The sequence below is a fragment of the Sturnira hondurensis genome, unplaced genomic scaffold (assembly GCF_014824575.4).
Source record: "Sturnira hondurensis isolate 20B ecotype Veracruz unplaced genomic scaffold, ASM1482457v3 Scaffold0017436, whole genome shotgun sequence".
In the NCBI taxonomy this organism is placed as follows: Eukaryota; Metazoa; Chordata; class Mammalia; order Chiroptera; family Phyllostomidae; genus Sturnira; species Sturnira hondurensis.
This window is the reverse complement of record NW_028090067.1, coordinates 880,890-901,908: the sequence shown is the minus strand read 5'-3', so window position 1 is coordinate 901,908 and position 21,019 is coordinate 880,890. Positions and strand designations below refer to the sequence as shown.

Genomic DNA, 21,019 nt, shown 5'->3' with positions numbered 1-21,019 from the left:
TCATCAGGAAAAAAGTTGTTTTTCATCAGATGTTCTTAGATTTGTACATGGGAAAGTATACAGTTTTCCTTCCCAAAGGACAACATTCCCCCAAGAGCCTTCTATAACCACATTCATTGGCAAGTGGTGAAATATGAGAATTTTGTCTATTTTTGACACTTACCTGTTGCACAGAGGACTGAGTTGAAAGTTTCCTCCTTTTCTATTCCCTCAGGCTTTATATGAAAAGAAAAAAAAATAAAAAGATTAAATGACCCTGGATATATAAGAGAAAACTCAGTCACCCTTCAGGAGAGGAGAAAATGTTAGTATAAAATTGAGTTGTGGATACATCCGTATGGGAATTGAATGTCACTGTCACATACATATTAGATAGTATGCTATTACATAATAAACATCTCAGAAAGTATACCTGCATACCTCAACCAATAAGGGCTTGACTACAGTGTCCTTGTGTCCAAGCGCTGGGACCTGAGGCAGCTCATTGCCGCACAATTCTGCAGACTGCAGGGCTTCCGCAGTTGCTGTGAAATTCACCTTTCCTGAGGAGTTACACAGCGATTCTATAGTGAACATTCTTTTCTTTTTCAGTTTCCTCAATGTACATAATGTTTTTGTTTCAATTGGTCATTGTTAAAGAAAAAAAAGACATTTAGTTGGGTCAGAGAGGAAAGCAAATGATTACCACTTACCCAGTGACTTGAGGGTCACAGCCCAGGATGTGGTTTTCTGCTCATCTCCACAGACACAGTGAGATTCTTCATTCTTGTTTACTGGGACAGCCAAGAAGGCAGGAGACTCCTCCAGCTCTATGCTGACCTGTCCCCCATACCCACCCACAAGTTTGAACGCAAGCAGGGGTCAGTAACAGGGGACTGAAGCCTAAAGGGACAATGCATCCTAATCGAGAGGCTTTGAGAAATTGCTCAAACGGGAAATCCTGTCAAATACTTTGTCCTTTAGATGTTTACAATAAAGGCATTAAAAACTGACAGGAATTAGGATAAATGTTGTACCAACACAAGGAAAACGTTTTTTGTTAGAGTGAAAAATGGAGTAATCAAGTGGAAATAATATCTGAAATTAGGAATACACAGATAATATAGAACCCCAAATGAATATAACCTTACCACCCTGGACCTGTCAGGTAGTTTGCCCTTAGTTCCACTCCAAAATCAAGTTCCATCATATTCAGTTATGATTTACAGATACTACCTAGGAGACCTAGGTGATTGTGCTCCTTCCTTCTACTTTGGCTCATCTCCAGGGAAGGGTTCTTACCCGGATGCAGTGGGACAAGTAGTTGAACACAGTGGCTTTAAGAGTAAAGGCTTCTCCTCGCACCACAGAGTAGGGGAGAGTGAGTTCTAGGAAGAAGGGCTGGAACACTTGAAGAGAGATGGTGGGGGACAGGCCGAGCCCTGTTTTTCCAGACAAGCACAGTGCACTGGCCTTCCACTGTGTGATGGTGTCAGGGACCTTTACTGCCAGCTCACTGTTACCTGATGAACTAAATGAAAATAAAAAGAGGAGGACAGTGAGGGAATCCCCACCCCCACCTTTTTTTGGCATGTACCATGGCTGATCCTAAAGCATGATAACTTAGAAACCTAGTGTGGTAAATATTAAACTTGATATAAATTTTGTCACTATTATTGAAGTCTCTGAAAGTTTTTCTTTTCTTTTTAGGGGTGAGACTAGCTTCCTGATTTCTATTATTTTTGGTACCTCAAGAGCAAATTAGAAAAATAGTTGCATTGTTTCACCACAAGATCAATGAACTATTACCCTAAATATTTACCACTTACCCAATTTTCCAGAAAGGAACAAAGTAGAACTAAAAGGACCAGGAACAAATGATAACACTGGAATCACAGAGGAGAATGCAGATCTTCTCTTAAACTAAATTCCAGGCAATGCTCGACTTACTCAAGGGGCACCAAGTCCCAGATCCAGGTCTCTGGGAAATACTTCCGGACTGTCTTTTGTACTTCCTCTGCTGGAAGGGCTCCTCCCACCATCGTAAAATGAACTGGATCATCATAGTAAACATTCATGCTTGGTGAAGGAGCTATGAAAAGACAACATTCAGGGCCCAATGTAAACCTCATTTTATCATTAAATTTTTTATAGTTGCCTAATGATCAAGTAGAATAAGGACAGCTGCTCAGTGAATATTTATTATTGGAACAATTTAACCTACAAACTTGTTACTTATACTAGAAGGCTTATCTTATTACTTCCTCAGTATATAGGTGAATGTCTTTTTCTCTAGATATGAAAACAAATATATATTTCCTTGAGCTGATTACTCAACTGGTGGAGGGAAGAATAACAAGTAATTTAATACACCAAATATTGCTTTTACACTGAACTGATGATCACATGTTCTCCATTTGTGGTAAGACTTAAACTAGAAGGATTGATAGTAGGTTCTGCAAGAGGATTTTAGGGATGATTTAAAAAAAAGCAACAGTGAATGACATATGGAGACATAAAAATAGGATATACTGCAGTATGTTACAGACAACAAAGACTCAGTAAAGGACAGAAAATGATCTTTAGACTGGCCAAAAAAGACTTTTTCAAAGCAGACATTAGAATGATCATTGAAGGAGGAGAAACAGGAGGATAGAGAAGGTATTTCAAGGCAATGGCTATCCCAGTATGCACACAGAAATTGAAAGGGGTGGTCCAAAAAACTTACCCCTAGGAGTAGAAATGTCTGTTTTGGGATTGTGTTTAACATAGTTGAGTAAATAGTAGGTGTAATTATATAATAAAATACCATGAAGATTAGCACAAATAAATTAGATTTGTTAGGGCAGACATTAGCTTGATTAAAAAGTGTTATTCCATAGATCAGAAGATGTATAAAGATAATATGTATTATGTATATAAATGTAAAATATATGTTATATATAAAATAGAGTTAGACATGGTCTTTTAAAACCTTAAGTATAATAGTTCTGCAAATCCTGGAAGTAGGTACTATGTATGAGAAGTAAGTGACATGATAAAAGCAGTGTTCAAGGATCAAATGCCTTCACAATAGATGGAACAGACCAAAGTAGAGAAAGGCAAAGAAAATAAAAGAGGCAAAGAAAATAAATTAATGTAGTTTATCAGTAATAATTTTGTTATAAAACAATAAGGTACAGGAGTAAGGTGGTATAACTTAGAATTAAAGAATAAGTAATGAATACCAAAATGCAAAATTTGTATAGAGTATTGCTGAATATTTGGGGTAAGAATGTAATGATGGTTCTCTGATTTATAATAGCCAAGTGCTGGAAGCAGCCTTGGTGCCCATCATTAAATGAGTGGATCAAAAAATAGTGGTACATTTACACAATGGAGTACTACACAGTAGAACAAAAGAAGGAATTTCTACCTTTCATGACAGCAGGGATGGGCCTGGAGAGCATTATGCTAAGTGAAATAAGCCACCTGGTGAAAGACAACGATCTCACCTATAAGTGGAACCTAATCAACAAAACAGCAGCAAAACAGAACCAGAGATATGGAAATATATAACAAACTGACAGTGACCAGAAGAGAGGGGAAGGGCATAATGGGGGGAAAATGGGGGAGGGCCAAGTCAAGGAACATGTATAAAGGACCCATGCACAGAGACAACACAGTGGGTGCTGACCGTAGGAGGGGGTGCATGGGCAGGGCAAAGGAGAGCAACGGGAAAAACTGGGACAACTATAATTGAACAACAATAAAAAAATGTGGTTGGGGAGAATGAAATAGAATATTTAAAGACAGTTCATGTATATAACTGATCGTCTACTTTAAAGATTATTTTTACATGATTTATGGGATTTCACATATTTAAAGGAAAAGTGAATAATAAAATTTTTCTAATAGTGAAAACAGAAAGTTACAATTTTTATGCAAACTCAACCTAGTGAAGAATCAGTTTTCTTTTTTGTTGTTTTGTTTTCTATTATTTTATAAGAGCAATATAACATAATAAAATGTTCTGTTATTCTAGCAGACAAGTAAATCTCACCTAAATAATATACGTTGGTCTTCAATGAGCTTGAAAGTAGTTCAGGCTGCCGACACAAATATGGCTTGCGGATTTTTGAGTTGGTAAAAATATTTAGTCCTGCAGACTAGAAGAAAATTATTAGAGCATATTGCTAATCCAATCCTAAAACTGGAATATTTTCTTAAGTTTGCAGTATGCTTTCACTAATATAGATATAGCTCATAGGATCATGAAAATTCTACATAATAGAGAAGAGAGCTATTTTATAAGTGAAAATGAAGATACAAAAAGTCCAGGGTATCCATGAATGGAAATTAGAATTAGAAACCACTTCTTCTGATTCTTATTTCTAAATTTTTGTGTGCTCTCAGCTGATGCTTCTTTAATTATCTTTTGTATACAGGAAACTGAATATTTTAGCCTTGGATGTTTTCTTCCCTCCTTCCCCAAACAAATGCATACATATATAACATATACATGCATATGCACACACAGGTATGTGTGAATATGCACACAAAACACACCCATGTGTGCACACACATGTGTATACACACACACATGTGTCATTTATGTTTATATGTGCACATACATACATCATAGCTTCATTGCAGAGAGTAATTTTTGATTTTTTTAATTTGTAGGATTGGAGATTTTTTCAGTCTTAGTAAACTTTGCTTTGCTTCTGTTTTATTGGGAAATACAGCTCCCCCTGAATGGTTCTGCTCAACTCATCCCTTCTTTAATTCATTTTTTTCCTGCTCTCTTTCTCAATTTTTTAAACTGTCTTGAACCACTGCACCCCAAACACACATGCCTACAGTAACCTTATTTTCAGAGCCTACCTGTCTCCAACTTCCTCTTTTCAACAGTAGGCACAGTTAAATATTACTAGCTGTCCTATCTTAGAATACATCAGAGACTGTGGGACTCTGAGGCACAGTGGTCAGTGGTGGTAGCAATATGTTCAAGGAGAAAGAAGAAATAAATGTTAAAGATGAAACAATGAGCCAATCAATCTAGAGTCCTCTTTGTATTCTTCCACCACCTTATGATTCTGAAGATTACAGAAGGAAACTGAAATCGGTCACAGCTGGGTTGTGCCTTTATGGATGAATGACATGTTTTCCTCTAGGCATAATGAGACCTTTTATTTCTTTTTGGAAATGATCAAATTTAGTCTCACAACCTGAATAAACTCCCTTTTATAACTCTACCTACTTATAGTTAATCCCAAAGACATTCATTTTATCTAATATCCCTAAAGCATGCTAACATCTCTACCCCAAGTATTGTAGATCTTTTCTTCATATAAGGTTACTTTCAGTTTCCTGAAATTTTACTGCACCAAGGGGGATGGCTCAAGTATTGTAGTTTGTGTATTCAGTCATCCCACATGCCTTTATTGTGTAAATGACTACTATAATGGCTTCCATTGAGTACTCGCCTTTCCAGAGGTGTCAGAGGCACCACGGAAAATGTTGTCCTCACGTGTGGTGAGGAATTAGCTTTGGGATCAACTTAATTAAAGCGGTGGGCCCTAAAAGTATACCATACACTATTTAAAGTGCCCCAGAATTCATGATTAAATATCTGTATCCATACAAAGTTGGCTATGTATTTGAGGTTTTAATGTTTTTCAGTGAATCATTGTTTTGTTTGGGAACAGGGGCAGGTTCAGGATCAGATTCTACAGCTCAGAAGTCTATTTGTTCTCCAGCTTATGAGAACTTAGAAAACAATTTTGGTTATGTTTTTAGGACAAAGGATTACCTGAAAGATATTGTGTACATCATCCAAGCGGCCACCCAAGACATGCTCTAGAGTGTAAAGGATTCCATTGTGAGCTATGTCTTCCGCACTTACGCACCCTTCAGCATCTTCATTCTGGTTAATTTCATATTCAGCATCAAAGTGGTTCTTTACTGGTAACAAATTATAGACCTGAAAAATTGAGAAAAGAAAACTTTTGTGTAGTTTTTTAAAAATTTTAAGTTGATAATATCCAGTCTGGGATTTAAAAGGTCATAGTGTTTAACACTCCCATGAAAACATTATGAAAAACAATACAAGGAATCATGGAGAGATATTAAAGGTTATGGATCCTAAGCCTTTTGTAAAAGACAAATAGCATTTGATCTTCCATGGAATCTAATGAACAAAATCAACAAATGAGCAACATAGAATCAGAGGCATAGAAATATGAAACATACTGACAGCTGTCCGAGGGGAGAGGGGAGAGGAGGACTGGATGAAAGAAGGTGAAGGATCAGACAAAGAACGTATATGTATGACCATGGACATGGACAACGGTGTGGGGACTGACAGTGGGAGTGTGGGGTGGGGGCAGGTGGAGGGAGGCAAAGGGGGAAAAATTGGGACAACTGTAACAGCATAAACAACAAAATGTAATAGAAAAACAAATATATGAGTATAAAAAAGAAATTAATATAAAAAGAAATCAAATTAATTGATCAAAGTCTCAGAACCTCTTTTGGTTGTGTCACAATACAACCAAGTCACCTCTCTGACAGTCCAGATGCTTCCTTTTAAAAGGAAGCAGAAAATATGGTGAGTGCAAAGAAGCGTGACAGGAGAACAAAAGCCACTTATAATTCTATCATCCAGGAATAATGTCTGTAAATACTTGACTTATTTTTCTTTCCCATTTCATATGATTAAGTTCTTACCAAGTTTCTTTAAAAAAATTTAAAGCCTACTATTTTAGGACCACATTTAAATTGAGAAAAAAAATAAGTGCATCTTATTTTCTCTGAAATAAGTCAAGTTAGTTCAGCTTTTGCCTAAAATAAGGCCACCTGGGCAGGTATATAGTGTAAAGGCCATTAAACACACGCTCGACTCCATGCGGACCTTCTACTCTAGTCGCTGTCATTTCTTATTTGAGCGACAACCTCTTCAATTTTTTTATTCTTTCATTCTCATACTTTCAGCAGCAAACAGGATCTTCTTGACAGATAAATGTAAATTGTCACTCTTCTGCTTAAAACGTTTCAGTAATTTACCACAGCATTTATTGTTAATGCCAGTCTGCACTCCAAGGACATAGCTTGTCACGTTCGTCCTTACTTTCCATTTCACCTATGGCCTCTCCCATCCCCCTCTGTCACAACCACATAACAGGTGACTGCCATATCCTGTGTGGGAACACTCTAGACTTACTGTCACCGCACACCTTCAGGCATACTACTTTCACTTATTGTAATGCTTGCTCCAGTCCTTTCATTATCTGACCATCTAAGAAGACACCCTTAGTCACTATGTCAAAAATTGTTCAACTCTTTTTTCCTTTATTTCGATATCCTGTTTATGTCTTTTATTATTCTTATCAAAACTGGGAGCCTCTATATGTTTTTACTGTTGGCTTGTTTGTTTAATACTTCACAAGACTTTAAGTATAAATTGGCAAAAGACAACATCTGATTGTTTACCATTAGAACGATTTCCAGCACATTATCCACCCTATAGTCAAGATGTCATTAATATCTGTTAATTAAATAAATTGGACCGTGAGACCTGTAAAGTGTAGGGACTTTTTGAAAATGTTTTATTATGAAAGACATCTTTAAAAGACAAGTTTGAGTGAAAACTCTCTTCTGTCCATAATTAAAACCAGTGAGTAAGTGCCTGGATTTTAGAGGAAGCTTAAAAAGCTGGTATTTCACATATGAACTCAAAATGTAGTGCAGTGAAGGCGGCATTGAGTGAAATTAGGTCCGAATTCCACCTTTAAAATATGTTTGTGGCATACTCTTTCTACAGTTGCTTAATCGATCCCAACTTTGTTTTTTGTTTATAAAATTGAGGTAATAAAACCTATCTTAAAGAATTATTATATATTTATTCATTCATTAAAATACGTTGAACATCTTTCATATATAAGGTCCTGTGCTGGGCACAGGGAATATAATGGTGAGCAAGATTGTTCCTTCACTGAGAATGTATTATAATAGAGAATGAAATGAGATGATACATGAGCACCTTGTGCAATATCTTTTGTGGAACTGCATGCATTTCAACTCATTCATAACAATACATTATGCCTGACATGCTGAAGGACTTGTCCTTTGCAATGAAAACGTCCAGCTTCCCAAAATGGTCTTATCATATGTACATTTTCTAATATTCAAGACAGAAATAGGACTCACTGATTGAGGTGAGAGCTCAGCTTCACGCTTCATGAGCAGCATACTCTGGTCTATTGCACGAAGGGCACAGAGGGACTGAGGACTGGCTGTGACCTTCAGACGGGTGTCTGAGGCTGGCAGGCTCTGGGCTGAGGAGAAGCCCAAATTTACCTGTCAAGAGAATATGATTATAGCAGCAAATTTTCCATTACAGTCCCAAACTCTCTTCTACCTCAGGCTAGGCCGAGTCCTCTCTAGACTGCCTTTCTGTTCATCCTTTTTAGAGCAGGATTAAGAAGTGAATCCACCCAGGGATGACGAGTTAATAATCATCTCTGGAATAAACTGAAAATGTGGCTCTAGTTAACTCAGGTTTCCCACTCCTAATGTAACTGGTGAAATATAAATTGGTGTTGATCACAATGAACTAGAATCCTGAATGGGAACAAGAATACACATGCCGAAGAAAATACCTTACAGATGACTTTTCTCTGTGCAGTGTTTTTGTGATGAATATGTGTATTTTGCAGGTGCTGGGGAAAATTGCACTTTACCTCTGAGATCAGCCAACCCAAGTCTTCCCTCACGGACAGTCTTAGTCATCTGACATTCTAAAGAAGTGTAATAATGTTTATCAGGGTCAGAGGTTTATCGAGTCTTAAAAATGAAACATCTAATATTCATCCTTAGAGTGAATTGGTTGAGAAATCCAAAGAACAGTGAATAAAGAATGAGAACTATAAAATACTGGGAAATCCATGCACAATTTTTTTGAGATATTTGATTCTGCTTTGGCTGGTAGAGATTCATTGGTAAGTGAATCTATTGGTTCCTTATGTTTGGGTACAATCTGATTTTTATAGTCAAAACATAAAATAAAATCATTAAAAATGTAGTTACTGTAGTGGCATCAGGTAACTTAAGTTCTTGAACTGAAAGCTGATTTGGATTGGAATAAAAAGTCAGTGTGTCTAGTGAAATAATATTTGACTTGTGTTGCTGAATTTCACTATGATAATCCTGTTATGCCATCTACTGAATTAATGTAATAGCTGGGATTTATGTATTATGAGACATATATGAAAAAATAAGCAATTGATTTTTCCTCAAGATGCCATAGAAGTCATCTCTACAGTTCATTATATTATGAAAATGCTACTTATGGGGAATTTTGTTTTAAACATGTGTGTTTTCATTTTTATAAAATTTAAGTTCATTAAAATATGTTTGCATGTCCATATGAAGTCAGTTATTTGGAATTATAATCAACTGAAAAACGTTTAGCTAAGAAGTGGACATGTTAGAAAACATAAAATGTTTTGTGGACATGAGAACCAAAAAAGGCTTTGTATTTTGAGAGTCTGTACCAACCTATATTGAGTAATGTTATCCTCAATGAATAATTACATCTGGCTAAAAATGATAGGCAATTTAAACTGTTACATATTATGTAATGTTTATCCTAAATCTGTTATTTTAAAAGTAAAAATGGGGGATATGAATAGAGGTAAAAAAGGTAAATATTTTGAATAGAAAACAGTTTTTCTTTACCCCACCAAAACTGAAAAAAATATTTAAAGTATATTGGTTTGGTGGAACACATTTCTCAAACTGACCTGGATCTTTCTTCACATTCTCAGCCCACTCTTTGCTCNGGAGAGAAACATCAATGTATGGTTGCCTTTTTGTGCATCCCCTGCTGGTAGTTAGCCTGCAAGGAACCGGTTTGCAACCCAGGCATGTGCCCTGACTGGGAATCGAACCGCGATCGTCTGGTTCTCAGGCCCGCGCTCAATCCACTGAGCTACGCCAGCCAGGGCTTCTAAATCTGTTATTTTAAAAGTAAAAATGGGGGATATGAATAGAGGTAAAAAAGGTAAGTATTTTGAATAGAAAACAGTTTTTCTTTACTCCACCAAAATTGAAAAAAATATTTAAAGTATATTGGTTTGGTGGAACACATGTCTCAAACTGACCTGGATCTTTCTTCACATTCTCAGCCCACTCTTTGCTCTGCTCTTTGTCCTGTCAGAGTGCCTGACTTGCAGGGGCCTCAATTGTTAACTTTAGTAGTCCTCTTTTTAGAAATTTTTGTAAATAGAAAAAGCATACTTTCTTCTAAATACTGTGTAAAATCTTCATTTATAATTACTTATTTTTCATAACTGATCTCCATGTCTGATCAGTGATAAGTTAAAAGACATTTGACATCAGTGATTGAATACAATGTGTATGGAGTTTAGCTTCTATGTGGAAGTTTGTGGTTTTACAGAAGAGTTTTCATGTGACTTGCACCACAGAGAGACCAATGCTAGAATGAGTGTTGGAAGCTGTAGCATAATGCAGACATTCTAAGGTTTAACGAACAACTAACTGTCTATAATTAGCAATGAGGGCATTGAAGTTCAAAGCAGAAATTTCTTCTGGCTCATATAAAACACACAGAACATCTAAACAGGACAGAAACTATGCTCTTGGACACCTGTTCTGGTTTAATAGCATTTTTTGTAAGGTGGAATTGAACATTTATATCAGAATCCCGTCCGTATTTTTTAGACTATAGTATATATATTAAGATATAGATGAACTAAATACAGTTCTGATTACAGAAATGTTCACTTGCTATAAATGCATATTGTTTTAATCTCCAAAATACCCATGTTAAAAAGCCCTTCTAGATATATTTTTAAAAAGATGCCTGAAGTTGGTGGATCCTGTGTGATTGTTAATTTTAGGATTACAGCACCACAGTCTATTGGGATAGTGTTTATTTACACCTCAGTAGGCTTCTCTTTACAGCTGTGTGTTTTTATGAACTATATGAAGATCTCACTTACAGCTGCTATGTTTTTATGCTGTAGTCATTATTAGAGTGCTCAGGCTATGTTTCTCAAAATGGGGTACATACATGTACCCTTGTTCTCTATTATCAAACTAAATTTAAACTCACAAGTTACTGGTTTCTGTAGTAGTACGTGGAGGTATGACAGCTGGCATGATGAGATAAAACTGATACATCCTTATGAAACATCAATTTTAATTAAAAATGTGGAACAAACATTTCAAAATTAAAGGCATTAGAACTTTATAATAAAATAGATTCTTAATTTCATGTAAGTTTTAAGATAAAACAAGAGACTCAAAAAACTGTGCTAATGGCAATCTGATTTGGACTACCCCACTGGACCTCTCAAGGTATGGCATCATTCCCTGCCTTTAGAGGACCTTTGGGGGCAAGTTTTAGGAGCAGACTATATGACGGTCTTTTTATTTTTTATTTTTATTTACTTTTTATTTAACTTTTGTTCAAGTACAGTTTTCTTTCTTGTATTCCCAGCCCTGCACCCCCCCAGTGCTCCCCACCCTCTCCCATCTCCGCCCCCCGTCTTAGTTATTGTCCATGTATGTTTGTTCTTATTTTACACACTTCAAAAAGAGCGTTGGATAAAAGGACTGGGCTTAAGAAAAACACCCACCTTATTGGCAAAACAGTTTTCAATCTCAAGTTGCTGTGTATCTGCAACAATTTCTCCATTGGGTAAAGTAGTATAAACAAACAACTGGGCAGTAGGAGCAATGTCTGACTCCACTTGAAAGGGGAAGGAAAATACCCCATTCACTGGAGAATAAAGGAAGTTCAAGAAAATAGATTAGGAAGAGGGAAGAATTCTCACTTTTACAAAGAAGAGTTCCTCAAATAATTTAGCTTATTTTTATTTGGAGTATACTAAAGTAAGAAAAGACTTGCATTTATACCATTGTGCATGTAGCAGTGTTCAATAAATATACATTGAACTAATGACATTTTTCCTTAAAGATTTCGATTCATTTGTTCATTTCTTCTGCTTAGGTAGAAAAAAACATTTAGTCATGTCTCTGTTTTTAAATTAGAAAATATTTATTAAGAAAGAAGCTAAGAGAGAACTTCTAGACATCTTTAATTATCTCTGTCTATGGTCCAAATCAGCACAATTCTTGTCATATGCATAAGGACAATTCAAAGAATGAAACACAGTTGCTACCCTGAGATCATTTACAAAGGAGCAGAGATATAGGTACAAATAATCACATATAAAACAAGCTGTGCCTCTCATCTTTATAAAAGAATTCTCTGCATTTACCTTAGTGGTTGTTTTCTGAGTGAATTGCATAGTACTTATATAATGTACCTGCTTAATTTTCTCAAATAATGTTTTAAGTTTGATCTTTGTAGCATAACATTCTTTACAAAATATAGCCTTCCAAAAGATTTGAAGGCAACTGGTAGTGAAAATATAAAAAACAGCAGGGTCAATATAAATTTGAAATAATAATACTGAAAGTGTATGAAGGTGGATTTCTGGAGTCAGATTAAACACAGGGAGAAATTAATTTTATTAATAGTTTTATTAACAAGTGGTTATACACTAAAGTACTCAAATTTAGCATTGAGTTTTTTTACAAGCAAAAGACAAATGAAAAAAACAACCATTTGTACAACCAAATAAAATGAAGTACTTATTTTCTTAAAGAAATACCTTTTTCTTATCATTCCACCCCTCTAGGTACTTAACTGCATACACAAATCAAACTCTATTACAACAACTAATTTGGAAGAAATTGCTTTATGAGCCACTTTGGGCTTTGATATGCTCTTAGCAACAATTTTAAATTCACATGTAAGCATTTGTAGAATGTATTTAAAGCAGTATTTTGAGGAAAATGCATAGCACCAATAATTATATTAGAAAGGAAGAAAGGTCTCAATTACTTCAGCTTACACATGAAGAAACTGAGAAGAGTATATTATATGCTAAGTAAGCAAAAAACAAAAAACAAAAATCAGTGGATATCATGACATAAATGTAGAAAAAGAGAAATTAATTCAACCAAAGCCACTTGTTTGAGAAAAATCAACATAATTGATACACCTGTAACATGATACATCTGTAACAAGAAATAGAGAAGATAGAAATGATCAATATCTTGACTTAAAGAGGTATTATTTCTAAAGATATTTTAAGAAAATATAAGAATTATATTTTAAGAAAGTATAAGAAATATTATGGACTGTTTTATGTCAATAAAGTAGATAATTTAGACAAGTAGACAAAGTCATTGAATAATATACACCATCAAATCTCACTCAAGAAGTAATAGCTAACCTATACTGCACTGAATCTATTAAAGAAAATGAATTTCCTTCATGATAGCATGGATGGAACTGGAGAGCACTGTGCTAAGTGAAATAAGCCAAGAAGTACAAGACAAATACCATGTGATCTCACCTATAAGTGGAACCTAATCAATGAAACAAACAAGTGAGCAAAATAGAACAAGAGACATGGTAATAAAGAACAAACTGACAGTGATCAGAAGGGAGGAGGGAGAGGGATAACAGGGGAAAGAAGGAGAAGGGTCTCCAAGGAACATGTATAAAAGACCCATAGACAAAGCTGAAGGTGAGAGATGGGGATCGGTGGGGTGGGGGTAAATAGAGACAACTGTACTTGAACAACAATAAAATTATACACACACACACACACACACATATTTATATATATATATATATATAAAATGTACACTCCCAAGTGCTTACCCCTAGCTTCAAGTGAGTTAGTCTTCCTTTATTTGGCTCTATATTAGTATTTGGGCACTTACCAATTCAGATTCCTTTTAGTCAAGAGATACCATGCTTGGAGACTTAGAAAAAAATCAATCATATGCAGTTTTCCAGTATTAGAAATAGAAAAAATATAACATTTTAAAATTGTTAAAGAGCAAAGTTGAGATGATAATCTCCAATTTCACACTTGAGCTAAAAACCACTTTGACAAAAAGAACATAGCATCATTTTAATTTAGCTACATTTATTACTGTTGTGTCTTATGGGGGAAAATGTGAAAAGACAACAGATTTTAGCTTTCACTTAATTAGCCATTATTTTAAATAAAGAAGCACCAACTCACTTAAAAATGAATTTCCAGCTAAAACCTTCTTACAGAAAAAATTTGATGCCCAGAGGGATGCACTAATAAATTCTATCAAATATTTAAAGGAAACAAAAAACAAGTCTGAATAAATTCTTCCAGAAAATTGAAGAGAAAGACCACAGCTCCCTTAAGCTATCTCAGCAAGAGCTGAAAAGAGATAAAATTATTCAAGAAAAATCTGTGGAGAAGATTCTTGTTTAATGGAGTGAGTCCACATGACACATGGGAGACCCTCAGAATTTTTGAGAAATTTGTATCAGCAGAAACAACACCAGCTTGGGCCAAAAATGACAGAGACAGCATAAAATGAAAGGAGGATATATGACTCATCAAATTCTACAGACAAGAAACAAGCTGATTAAACTATTAAGTTGCAAACATATGCTATACTTCATGAGAAAGAAAGAATGATTCTGTGAGTAAAGACTTGAGCTCAGAGGGCGGAAATATGAACCCAAGAGGATTTTTACTAGATCTTGAAAACTAGTGTTTGTGCAGCTTTCAAACTTCCTTGAGAGTGATAATACATTTTGTCTAGAATTGATTATACTTAGGGCCCCACTGACATCTAATGTAGATGATGCAGATGGTGACATTTGGAACTTTTGAGTTCATGAGATTTATATGAGATTTTTGACTTGGGTTAATGATATAATCTATTGAGACATTTAGGTATGTTGGAATGAGGTGAATGCAATTTACCTGTGAGATGGATGTGAACCTTTTGGATCAGAGGGTGGACCAGAGGCAGAACAATGTATCCCCCAAGATATTCATGTCATAATCTCGAAAATATGTGCATATGTTACTTTATATAGAAAAAGGGACTTTGCAAATGTGATTAAGTCAATATAATCTTCCCTTGAGATGGGAAGATTATATTGGTTTATCTAAGCAGGCCCAGCATAATCACAATAATGTTTGAAAGAGAAAGGCAGGAATGAAGAACTAGAAATGCTTTATTTTTTTCTATACAATATTTTTATATAAATTTTAAACTTTTAAATTATAGTTGACATACAATGTTAGTTTCAGGTGTACAACCTAGTGATCAGACATTATATAGCGTACTAAGTGATCGTCTCAATAAAGTTAGTATAATTTTATGGCACTGGCAATTTATCTTGATCTGATTTCCCATTTTAATAAATATTTACCTTTAAACCGAGAGAGAGAGAGAGAGAGAGAGAGAGAGAGGAAGTTCTATAGAAGCTGGAAAAGGCAAGGAAACAGATAATCATCTAAAGTTCTAGAATGAAAGTTGTCTTGCTAACACCTTGATATTAGCCCAGTGAGACTTGTGACCTACAGAACTATAAAATAATAAATTTGCATGGTTTTAAGTCAGAAAGTGTATGGTGGCCTATTACAGAAGCAATAGGAAACTAATACAAAAACATACAGAGTAAAACTTTCCTTTGGTGGTTTTTCTGCATTTTCAATCATCTTCTACATTTTTAAAATCATTATAAAGTGAGTATATTTTATTTTAGGAATATACTCACTTTATAATAGAAATTTTCCTATAACCTAGGAAAATTTCTAAATAAAATTTATAAATTGTATTCCTAAAATAAAATATAGACATGTTATAAAAAGAAGAAAAATACTAAGTAGACTAAAATAAAACTTTTGTGTAAGTTTTCTCCTGTTTGGTTTATGGAAGAGAATTGTTGACAACTTTCTCTAATGTAAAAATAACTTATTCTTGATAAAATCTTGCTTTGGCAATATGAGAGAAAAACTAGGAAATCCTGAGAGTACTCACTGTTTCCTTGTTCAATGGACAACACATGGATACCGGACTGGGAAATGCTTCCTCTTGCTTTAATCTGAGACAGAGAGAAAATGCACTCAATATTATTCTGAAGGGCACATATTAAACATAATCAAAATGGTAACATATAAATAAACAAAAATTTCACTACTTTAACCCAGCAGTTATTTTTCATCTCCAAATTTCTCTACTAATACATTCCTATACATATAATTAATGTGCTTTAAGTGACAAACATATACTTATACAAGGTTTTTGTATTTTTCTTAATATTTAGTTTGCATTGTAAATATTATCTCAAGTTTACATAATCTTTAAAAATATTTTAACATCTATTATACACAAAGCAACCTGTAATGAAGGCAGATATAAAATATATGTAAACATTCTCTATAGTCTTCATTTAGAAAGCCACAAAACTAAATGTATTGAAACTCTCTCTGTTTTCCACGCACTGAACTAAATAGTTTTAGGATTATATTTAATTTACATAGTAATCTTATGAAGTCTTACAAATGCCAACTCCAGTATTAGGGTGAGATGACTGACTTTTCTCTTCATAGATGGGAGTAGGTACATTGTCCAAGGTACAGAAGCAGGTAACAATAAATCTAAGATTCTAACTTACTGTCATCTTTTAATTTTTTACTAAAATTTTAGAGAATGTGATAGTTAATGTTCCTATATAGAACTTTCTACACATAACATTTTTTTTGTAATAATGACTTGGGTAACTACTAGCTTTGAGTATGTTAATTTGGGAACATAAATAGGTATATTGGCCTTAAAAATATCACACCAATTTATAATATGTCTGTGAAGGTACTTTTCCCTGGACTTATACCAGTCATAAACTTCATAAATTATTCAAACTTTATAAGTATACAATACTACTGCTTTATTGTTTTAATTTTTACTTCTCCCACTATTGTCAAAATTTATTTTTTCCAGATTATTGTCTAACATTTTATTTCTTGTTGAAAGTATTCTTGATTCTTATCTTGTGTTTACTTATATACTAAAAACTTCTCTTCAAGCATCAAAACAAAAAATATACATATTTATGTTGATATTTGATAAAGGGCGTTACTTAGATAGGAACTCAATCTTTTGGGATCTGCACAATTGAGAAGGGCTGCAGTGGCTTTCATTCTCACCAAATAATAGAAGATTAACTCCTTTTCATCTTTGATAGTCTGTCCATTCAGAATGTAGTGCACGCGTATCTCTTGGGTTTTTCCGCAGGCTATGGTACCAGCAAGAAGTTCAAGGTGAACATAACTCTTGCTTGGAGAAAAAATATGCTTTACAGTTTGACGTGCTGGTGAATGAATTTCTTGAAGCCAAAGGGTATCAAAACAGCTGGAATACTTTTTGTAAATGATCTAATGGAAGGAATAAAAATCTTACATAGTCCATTTTAATATGTATTATATACTGTATTTATATAATACAGTATATATAAAGTGACTGTGTTAGTCACTTTCTATAATTTACTGAAGATGTTATATAAACCATCCTTGCTTAGTTCTATTATAGGCTGCTTTCTCAAATAAAACATAATCTGTGAATGACTTTCCCTTAAGTTTATTTTAGGTTATACTGTACTAATTTAGTAGATATTATTCACTCACAATCAAGACCAGTTATTTTTTCTTAATACCCTTGTGGCTGTAAATCACACAACATCATTTGAACACTCAATACAAGACAAAAAATAGTATACCAAAGAAATCAAGAAAAATGTAATTTTATTATAAAATTATAAAAATATTGAATTTTTCAAGGGAATATCAAGGTGATCTAATAAACATCTCCTGAAATTAGATGATGCTGTAAACAGAGTCAATTTAACAAAGCCAACCTAACAGAGCCAGTCTATAAAATTCTGACAAAAATCTTTATGTTTCTGTGGGAGTGTGGGGTAGGCGTGGGGGAGAGCAACGGAGGAAAAATTGGGACAACTTTAATTGGACAACAATAAAACAAAGAATTTTTTGTTTCTTAAAATTTAAGTCTACATTGCTTAATTTCTATTTTACTCTTTATCATCTTTTGTTTTATCCCTCGGCTCATGTGTTTCCCATATGTCCTGTAATTATGTGGCCCTAGTGATCTCTGTCTTTTTGGTTCCCGATGCTCTTTCCACTTACTGTGACCATAATGGAAGAAGATGTGAGGTTGGTGGTATCAATGGAAATGGTCGCCAATCCATGCTCATTTGTAGTAAAGTGGGAATGGTATGCAGTGTCATCCAAAGTGACAGTTAGAGTTTTATTAGGGAGTGGCTGATCCTTCTCATCAACTAGAAGAACCTGGAAATATGAAAGTGATAGTTGCCTTCAAGTGTAATACCGCATAACACCATCATCCATTCTTTTTGTGTTCACCATTGACATCTTGGTCACTGTCATTCACCGCAGATCTTAGAGTCTAAAAATAAGATTTCCTTTCTGGGCTCTGGATTATTGTTACTTTTGATATTTCAATTTAGATAATTCATGGGCATTCAACTGAAAATATCCCAAAATGGACTAATGGTGTTACCTTTCTACATTTTCTTCATGTCTGGTGTTCTCTATCTCAGTACATGCTACTTCTATCCATCCCACAGTTTATGCAGAAATATTGAGGTCTTTTTTCCTGTCATTTTCCTTATTACTGCCTATATCTAACCCATTGCCAAATGCTATCTCTTCCCCTGTAAAACATATTTTATTGCTATTTACTTCTCTCTAAATCTATTGTTACCATTCCAATGAAAACCACAACATTTTTTCCCAGGTGATTTCCATTAGCTTTCTATTAAACCTTATGCAGTCCATCTTGCTGCTTCATCCTTGTTTAAACCATTCTCTGTACTCCCTCAGCTAAACTAATCATGTTATTCTTAAAATCTTCAGTAATTTCTCAACTCAAAATTCTAAACATATACTAAAAAGCCCCTTAAGGTCTGTTTTAGCTTACCTACAGCTAGTCGGTCAATATAGTTATACCTTCTAAGTCAGCCAGTCACACTGGCCGCTTCTTAGTTCTTTGCTCTTGAAAAGCTGTTTCACAGTTAGAGCCTTGGACATTTTCCCATCTTTCTTAAATTTCTGGCCAAGTTACACTGATCTTTCAGGTCTTCAGTTTCCTCATGCTTTTCTACCAACCTGAAATGATCTTGTCTAATCATATCTATGTACTGATTATTTTGTCAATTTAATATGAAATACTAGAATAAATGGAGATAATATAAAATTCATACTATGCCACTAAAATGAAGAAACTGGCTATATTCTATCAATTCAAAGATTAGTGACTACAAAACAAATATGCCCAGAAATCTTGCATTTCTTATATAAAAGAAAATTGATTGTTTATTAAATTGCATCTTGGTCCTAAAATTTCTCAATATTACTAGCAATATTGAGACTTGAAACAGAATAAAAATATTTTTTGAAAAAGATTAAAAACTATCAATAATTACAAAAATTAAACATCTAGTTGAAAGACTGTTAATTTTTTTAGAAAATTATATTATAAAATTATTATTTAAAAGAATATGCAGCCTAAACTACTCAGAAGAAATGAATATAGAGATATGTTAGAAAGTTGATTGATAAAATTATGCTTCAATTTTCTGGACTTTGTGATGACATTGCCTTTTGAGTTTGTAGTTTGCTATAATTTATTTTATTACTATAAACAAATATTAATTTACATAGTACATTTTGATTTTATGATATGAAAATTCATTTTATTAAAAGCCACACCCCCCAATTATGATTATATTAAAAAGATATTTTACCTGCCCAAAGAAAGGGAGCCCACGTCTATAATATGAATCCACTTTTTTAAATACCAGTTTGCTTAAGGTATTGGTGATTTTACATGATCCATGCCCAGTTAATTTCAACCCTGAAAAAAATAAGTGCAGTTGAATAGTTCTATGTATTCAATTCACCTCCTACTTTCATCCCAGCTTCCCTCCATCATAAGAAAATACCATCCATATCCTTTTTTCTTAATCTTTCCAGAGGTTTTTGCACTTACAAAGTACATGCAATTGGATATTAACCCAAAAGGTCACTGGTTTGATTACAAGTCAGGGCACATGCCTGGGTTGCGGGCCAGGTCTCGTGCACACACACGCACACATGTATAAATTCTTTTTAGATTTCTAATTTCTTGAGGACAGGGATCTTGCTATTTTCACACTCCCTGGAAACAATAAAGTATTTTATATAGAATGAAATTTTGATAAAAGTTATAAAATTAATAAATGAAGAATTAATACTTAAAAATAATACTAACCTGTTCCTTCCTCTCTGATCGTGGCTTTCACTTTTAACTCCATGCCATACTCTTTCAGTTTCAGCTGAAATAATTTAGTCTTTACGAGTTGTGTAAAACAGCCTTTCTCATCTGCCTGAAGAGAAAGAGAATTTCTAGGTCTTCTGATTTGCTAGCAAAAGCGTTAGCTATTAACTTAAGGAAATTTTTTTGTTGGCTATGGAAGGAAATTTCATAAATATTCTGATCATCTTTTAGTCACCCTTTCTTAAGCCCCCAAATGTCATAAAATGTCTTCATTAATCATTCAGTTACTCTCGCCAATCTTTGTCTCCTTTCTTTTCTCGAGAGTCTATCTCATTTTTGCCATATTAAACTTCCTGGATTGTCCAAATTTGCCACAGTATTTTGCAATTACATCTTTGTGTATGTCGTTCCTCAAATGATAACATTCTTTCTCCCATTCATTTCTTGGTCAACAATTGTTGCTCTTCCAAACACAACCCAGATACAACAACTAACAAGCCTCTGTAACCACCTCCACCTAAATATTGGCTAAGGATTATGTTTTCTGAATTGTATTTCCTCAGTCTCAAAAATTAATAAAAACAAATATATTCACTGAGTTGATTAATTATTATAACATAGTCATGCGCCACTTAACAATGAGGATACATTTGGAGAAATGCATCTTGACGTAGGTGTGCAAACATCATGGAGTGGGGTGTGTTTAAACATGCCTAGATGGCAGAGCCTAGTACACACCCAGGCTGTATGGGATAGACAGACCATTGTTCCAAGGCAACAAGCCTGTATAGCATGTTACTGTGCAAAACAACATGAA

At 34.3% G+C, this 21,019-nt stretch overlaps 1 protein-coding gene across 1 annotated transcript in view; it reads right to left on the bottom strand.

Annotated features, from left to right (window-relative positions):
* Positions 1 to 21,019, bottom strand: part of LOC119002133 (pregnancy zone protein-like) — a 42,724-nt gene that overhangs the window by 11,699 nt on the left and 10,006 nt on the right. Inside the window, exons 9-22 of the mRNA XM_037067802.1 lie at positions 20,197 to 20,311; positions 19,691 to 19,800; positions 18,051 to 18,212; positions 17,055 to 17,282; positions 15,889 to 15,952; positions 11,625 to 11,767; positions 8,170 to 8,319; positions 5,774 to 5,944; positions 4,022 to 4,127; positions 1,930 to 2,071; positions 1,282 to 1,510; positions 693 to 819; positions 421 to 542; positions 164 to 215 (exon numbers count right to left, since the gene is read on the bottom strand). Of these exons, the coding sequence (XP_036923697.1) occupies positions 164 to 215; positions 421 to 542; positions 693 to 819; positions 1,282 to 1,510; positions 1,930 to 2,071; positions 4,022 to 4,127; positions 5,774 to 5,944; positions 8,170 to 8,319; positions 11,625 to 11,767; positions 15,889 to 15,952; positions 17,055 to 17,282; positions 18,051 to 18,212; positions 19,691 to 19,800; positions 20,197 to 20,311 (1,921 nt within the window). The remainder of the gene's footprint in view (positions 1 to 163; positions 216 to 420; positions 543 to 692; positions 820 to 1,281; positions 1,511 to 1,929; positions 2,072 to 4,021; positions 4,128 to 5,773; positions 5,945 to 8,169; positions 8,320 to 11,624; positions 11,768 to 15,888; positions 15,953 to 17,054; positions 17,283 to 18,050; positions 18,213 to 19,690; positions 19,801 to 20,196; positions 20,312 to 21,019) is intronic.